Source organism: Limulus polyphemus, unplaced genomic scaffold (genome assembly GCF_000517525.1).
Source record: "Limulus polyphemus unplaced genomic scaffold, Limulus_polyphemus-2.1.2 Scaffold98, whole genome shotgun sequence".
Lineage (NCBI taxonomy): Eukaryota > Metazoa > Arthropoda > Merostomata > Xiphosura > Limulidae > Limulus > Limulus polyphemus.
In genome coordinates, this window is record NW_013665708.1 from 859,536 (window position 1) to 866,792 (window position 7,257).

At 34.9% G+C, this 7,257-nt stretch overlaps 1 protein-coding gene across 1 annotated transcript in view; it reads left to right on the forward strand.

The window, feature by feature from the left end:
* LOC106469662 (zinc finger protein 423-like) overlaps positions 1 to 6,218 on the forward strand; it is a 20,449-nt gene extending 14,231 nt beyond the window's left edge. Inside the window, exon 4 of the mRNA XM_022399039.1 lies at positions 2,953 to 6,218. Coding sequence (XP_022254747.1) covers positions 2,953 to 4,800 — 1,848 coding nt within the window. The 3' untranslated portion in view covers positions 4,801 to 6,218. The remainder of the gene's footprint in view (positions 1 to 2,952) is intronic.
* Positions 6,219 to 7,257: the final 1,039 nt, after the last annotated feature.

Sequence of the window (7,257 nt, forward strand, 5' to 3'; positions counted from 1 at the left end):
GTGCTAGAAATGTTATATTTAAAAAGTACTGTTTCAATAAAGATACTAATTTGGCCGGAAATGTTTTGCCGGTCTCTGCTAGTATGCATAATATTATATCTGCTTCATTTCTCTAGCACATCCTCACGGTGACTGTTTGTTTGCAGTTAATCACAAAGCTACACAAAGTGTGCTCTATCCACCATAGGTATCGAAACCCTATTTCTAGAGTTGTAAGTCCGCAGACATACCGCTGTGCCACTGAGGGGCCTTACGGTGACAACAAATTTGTTAGATTTTCTCAGGCAGTAACAACTTTCACTTAAAGAGAAAGTAACGTACCTTCTCTCTCTTAAGGTTATTAATATATCAGTGTATCTCACATTATTTTCTAGAGTAACATGTTTGAAGAGATACCTTGTCTCACGGTATTATCAATAATTGTTATTGTTGTTTTCTAGAGTAACATGTTTGAAGAGATACCTTGTCTCACGGTATTATCAATAATTGTCATTGTTGTTTTCTAGAGTAACATGTTTGAAGAGATACCTTGTCTCACAGTATTATCAATAATTGTTATTATTGTTTTCTAGAGTAATATGTTTGAAGCGGTAGGAATTTTGTCTCTTAGTATTACCGATCTCTTAATGTATCTCACATCGTTATTATTGTTCTAGCTGTTTTCTTGTCAAGTTTTTGAAGAAGTATCCAATATTTAATGTTATTAATATCTTAGTGTTTGTTTGTTTGAAGTTAAGCACAAAGCTACACTATGGGCTATCTGTGCTCTGCCCACCACGGGTATCGAAACCCGGTTTCTAGCGTTGTAAGTCCGCAGACATACCGCTGTGCCACTGGGGGCTTCTTAGTATGTTTTACATTATTACTCGTTGTTTTTTCTATTTAACTCTATAGTAACATCTGAAGAGGTAGTAACGTCGTTTAGTGTTACTGGTCTGTTAGTATTTTACATTATTATTGTTGTTTTATACAGTAACATTTGCCCCCCAGTGGCACAGCGGTATGTCTGCGGACTTACAACGCTAGAAACCTGGTTTCGATACCCGTGGTGGGCAGAGCATTGCATTGCATTGCTTTGTGCATAATTAAAAAAAAACAAACAAACAGTAAAATTTTAAAAGGTAGCTTGTCTTTCATTGTTATTGTTACTTTATATAGTACCATTTTTAAAAGGTAGCTTGTCTCACATTGTTATTGATATCTTAGTGTCTTACATTGTTATCGTTGTTTTACATAGTACCACTTTTAAAAAGTATCTTGTTTCACACAGTTATTGATATTTTTGTGTGTCTTATATTGTTTTTGTTGTTTTCTAGAGTGACATTTTTAAAGAGGTAATTTTTCTCTTTGTATGTGTTTCACATTGTTATTATTGTTTCTTATGAAACATTTTTGAAGAATTAGCCTGTCTCTCATTGTTATTAATATCTTAGTGGGTCTCACTTTATTTTTTTTAGCCTTGGCATAGCGGCTCTTATAACGGCTCAGAGTTTTTTGTTTTTTTTCAAGTACAAACTTATAGCTCATAGCTCCGGCATCTCTTGTCCGATTTGAGATATAATTACACTACAGTTTTGGACTCAGGAGGTCAAAGCCTTTCGATTGATGTATTTGACCACGCCCATTAATTTACTCTAATTCTGGAATTTTAATTTGAGGGTAGGCTGGTAGAACTTCTGATGAGTACTAAAATTGATTCGAGTATAAACGCGCCCCACGCTTGGTATTACTGGCACACACAAATATAGCTAATTAAAGGGGGGGAGGTCCCATACATTAATTTATTCTAACCCTGCCTAAAAGAATTTCAATTACCGCGTTTATTGAGGATTCCCTCTTGTTTTTCTAAGCTAACATTTGTAAAGAGTTATTTTGTCTCTCAAGACTACTGATCTCTTAGTGTTTCCCGCGTTATTATTAGTTTTTAGTAAAACTGATTTTTAGTGTAACACTTTTGAAGAATAACTTGTATCTCAGAGTAATCGATACCTCAGTGTATCTCACATTTTTACTGCTGTTTTTTTTTTAGAATAACATATTTGAAGAAGTAGTTGGTATTTCATTGTTATTAATATCTGTGTATCTAACTTTGTTGTTGTTCTTTTCCAAAGTAACATTTTAAAGAGGTAGCTTGTATCTCAATACTACTTATCTCTTAATGTTTCTCACATTGTTATTGCTGTTCTGTATAGTAATATCTTTGAAGATGAACCTTGCCTCTCAGTGTTAATGGTGCTTTAGCATGTCTCACATTATTATTACATTTTTCTCGCATTATTTCTCTCTTCTTTCTACACAAATGGTAAAGGAAAGATATACCTGCATTAATTTCCTCTTATCTTCAATAACAATAGTAAAGACTTTAGACCTTTCCGGCGGCTTAGCGGTAATCTTGTGACTTATAACGCTATAATTTAGGTTTGGGTCCCTGTGGTTAGCACAATACCAGATACTTGTATAACTTTGTGCTAAAACAAACTAACAATATCACTGTTTTATCCTGAGGACGAAATTATTTCTCTTAATATTATTGTGTCTCGTAACCTTATTATTCTTCTTAATGATAAAATTTTGTCTCGTAGTATTATCGGTCTTCCTTGAAAAGAACATCAGGTTTCGTAGTATTGTTGTTTTTCCAAGGGAAGAAAAATCATGTCTTGTAATATTATTGTTCTTCCTTTAAAAGGACATCGTGTTTCGTAGTATTATTATTTTATCTTGAGGAAGAAACTATGTTTCGAAGTATTACTGTATTTTCTTAATGTTACTGTTCTCTCTCTCTCCAATAAGAATACGTTGGTTAATAATTCATTAAATGTGTTAACTTCTTAATATGTTTTCACCAAAAAAGTCATAGATACATTTAAATAAAGTTTTATTCAACTTATTTTAAGAAAATGCCACAGTTTATCTTATGTTCTCATTATTAATTTTTGTTTTGTTTTGTCAAAGAACCACAAGAATGGAGATAAGAACAATTTTGGTGTGAGGTCTGAAAATGAATTTCCAGTGTCTGACCTAGAATGTGGATTTGCCTTTGAAAGTAGTAATTTCTCATCTTTGAAAGCTCCTCAACATCACGCCAACCTTAATCATGTTCCTCCTAGTGGGAATTTCAAGGCATTCCCTCCATTATTTCCTATGACTTTCCTCAAAGAATATCAACAACAAAATTTCAATGGAAATTTCATCTGTCAATACTGCCCCTCAAAGTTTAGCAGTTTGTACGAACTTCAGAAGCACTCTATCATAGATCACAGTATAAGTAGCCTAAAAATCTTAGAGGAGGAAAATATTTCCTGTTACCAGTGTTCCATGAAGTTTTCCAATGACGCCCAGCTAACTAAACATTTTAACGCAATGCACAAAAGTCCAATTTCCAATAGAAAATCATCCGAAGACAACGCTGTGAACGTGTTCAAGACCTTCAATCCTGCACCAGAACTGCTATATGACATTAGTGTACCCCTTAGCTCTTCTGCGCCATCAATATGCAATCATTGTAATGCAGCATTCTTAGATTTTGAAGCATTCCAATTGCATTTGATGTCTCATATAAATTTTGCAACTGAGACATATAAATGTTATCAGTGTAACAGCGAATTTTCCACGGAAGACCAACTTGGTAATCATATGACCAATCATTTTCTCACAACAAAAATTACGTACGATTGCCAGTGTTGTTTGAAGTTATTCTTAAAACCAGATGAATTGCAAAAACATTTGCTTCAAATTCATGCACTCCGCCTATATCGGTGTTCACAGTGTAAAAAGGTGTTTGATTCTAAAGTGAGCATCCAGGTTCACTTTGCCATGCAGCACAGTCACGAGATCGTTTCACTGAAGTGCACCTCCTGTAGCGCCATCTTCTGCTCGGAGCTAGACTTTCAGTTCCACGTGAAGGTGGCGCACCTATTCCGGCTCCAACCACAATGTTGTCTTTTGTGCAACCAGTGCTTTCCATCAGAGGAGCTACTGGAACAACATATGAACACACACAAGAAACAGTACCCGTGTAGCGTGTGTGGTGACGCCTTCCTCGTGGAATATCTATTGGATAAGCACATGCAGATTTGTCACTCTAAAAACTCTGTGCCTTCGAAAAAAGTCGCTAGTGATCATCCACCTAGTTCCTCTTCACCTGGTTTCAACAACAAAACAAACTTCACTAGTCTTATGACTAACAGGGGGCAGCAAAGAAATTTTCGTTGTGATATTTGTGACGAAACCTTTCTTCTTAAGTCTAAGCTCAGCAACCACCAGCTGGAGATCCATCACCTTAAAACGGCTGGTTCAGAAAAAGCAACCATTAACTTGTTTTGTACTTATTGTAAAAAAACGTTCAACTCGCGCTCAGAACTCGAGACTCACATGAAGATCCACGCCATAAGTGCGCAGACACAGACATGTAATGTCTGCGATAAGGTGTTTTCATCGGCAGTCACAATGGCTGAACACAAACTTATCCACAGTACGGAGGCCAGAGGGAGCGTGTGTGCCACGTGTAAGACAAATGTCCACAGTGAAAAAGAATTTATAGATCACATGCAAAAACACAGTGGTGACAGTCTTCCTGCACCTTGTATAGTATGTAAACAGACGTTAGTGTCTGAAGAGGAATTCAAACTGCACGTTAACTTCCACCACCTGAACCCAGTTGATCTCTTTGACGCTTGCTGTGTCTGTTCAAGAAAACATCTCGTACACAACCTGATCATTACGGCCAAGCACAAGAATGGTCACACCTACATGTGTAAGGAATGTTTTCACGCCAGAAGTGAATCCTTGCAATGTAAATAGTTTTAATCGACTTGTGACGATATTGCCGCGCAAGAAAAACGCCTGCTAATATACATATAAGAAAGTTCCAGTATGTCAAATGTCGGATTGTTTTTTTAACAGAAGACGAAGATTGGACTCATGTGCTCATCTACGTGATCCAAGAAAGCATTAAGCACCAATGTAAGTTATGCTCCCATATCCTGATAGGCTACAGTGTCACTTGATTCAGCACATCTTTAGTAGAAGCGCTGCCTAGATTTACTGTTTATACAATACACTTTTTGTTCTTCCATTTCCTCAGCACATTCAACAACATATGACTTAACGATTCTCCACGTTATCATCAGAGATTTCATTTCCGCATCGTACTGAATAAGCCTATGTTTGGTTGTCATAGTGATTAAGATGAACTTTTTACTCTCCCTGTTCTGGGTGTAACAATACTTGTAAAGTCACACGCGATTTACACTTAAGCTGTCAAGTAAATTTTTAAGAAGTGTAAGATAGAATTTGGTCATTCTCAAAATCTTAGGATTCATGTGCAGCTCACAGTGGAGAGAAACCTATTTATGTAAGACCGATCTGTAAGAAACGCTTCGGTGGACAAAAATGAGCAAAGCTAATAATTTCACACTGGTTTATAGCTTTTTATATTTTAGTTGTAGCAAGAAGTTTTCGCATAAAGGTAAGGAAAGCATGCATAAACTCTACCAGACAGCCTTGTGAATCCTGTGATAAAATGTTCTATTCCAATTGAAAACAAAGGCGCCACCTTATGGACGTTCTCCAGTAACAGTTAAGTTGCGTGTGTTCTGTTTATGTTGAAACAGGCTAGGCTAGAACATCACGATATCATAACAAATGTGGACGAACACTTGCATCATTCTACTCAGCTATTGTATGCAGAAGGTCCAACATCCAGGAAATAAAAGGACTTAAAAGCGACTATAGTTTAATGGCAGGCACCAATTCTATTCTCTCTGTTAAAAAAATGGGGGTCATCTGCAAAACGTCCAGTCTACGTGACATAGAAGAATGAATGAAAACTTAATCAGATATTAATTTGTTTAAAATTGTTTTTGACGCCCCCCCTTCCCTTCCAGTAGCTCAGCAATAAGTAAGCAACAAGTTTCGATAGCCGTTGTGGGTACAGCACAGCCAGCCAATTGTGTAGCTTTGTATTTAGCAACAAAACTAACAATTTTTTGTACGAAAAAGACTGATAATATAATTATGAAAATATTTTGCTTATTGGCTGCAACATTTTTTGGAAATCTTTTCATTTCGTAATACGTAAATAGACCAGCTGGCGAGAAGTTCGAAATATCAATGAAAAAGCTTCATTATCCGTCCGTATAAGTAGCTGAGACCGTTATAACAATTCAAAATACCAGGAAAGAATGGGTTTATACATTCTAAGTTATAAAATCTAATAAATGAAACTGGAACACAAATTCTATATGAAGGAATGTTTGTATTATTATTTTTAATCGAATAAACGATACAACGGAACAAGTTTCTCCTAAACCATGTTGATCAGACAAATCAGATAAGATACAACAGAATATGTCTAGTAGATCAAATATTAAATATGAAATATTACAGAACAAGTTTAGTAAATCAAGTATTGGAGACGAAATATTACACAATAAGTACTGTAGATCAAATATGAAGGATGAAATATTATACAAGTCAATTAGAGCAAATATAAGGATAACATATTACAGAATAAGTACGGTAGATCAAATATGAAGGATGAAATATTATACAAGTCAATTAGAGCAAATATAAGGATAACATATTACAGAATAAGTACGGTAGATCAAATATGAAGGATGAAATATTATACAAGTCAATTAGAGCAAATATAATGATAAAATATTACAGAATAGGTCCAGTAAGTCAAATATTAAAAGTGAGATATTGGACTTCTTCTGTAGCATTTCACTTCCAATATTTAATCTACTGGACTTCTTCTGTTAAATTTTGTCTTTAATATTTACTTTCCTTGTTCCGTAATATATTATCTTTAATATGTGATTTACTGGGCTTATTCTATAATAATTTATCTTTAATATTTGCTCTACTGGACTTCTTCCATAATACAATAATGTTCTTGTTCTGTAAAATATTATCTTTAACATTTGATCTGCTGTACTTTTTCTGTACTATATCAGAAAAAAAGAAGATAAAAGGGGAAGTTTGTTTATTTGTTTGCTATAGGAAACCAAACGGTTGAACTTACACATCTTAAAATAACTTCATAATAACCAGTTTTTTACAAGAAATTTAATGGTGCTATTTATTTTGTATTTGGTGTAGTATTTAATGACGAAATGGACAATTAATAATTACTGCACCATTTTGTTTTGTAATAAATGTTTTTGGAATAAACATACAAACATAAGCACGTTTTGCACATAAAAAGCGTTATGGCGGGAGACACTCAGATCACCTTGCAGTCGATTCAGTATT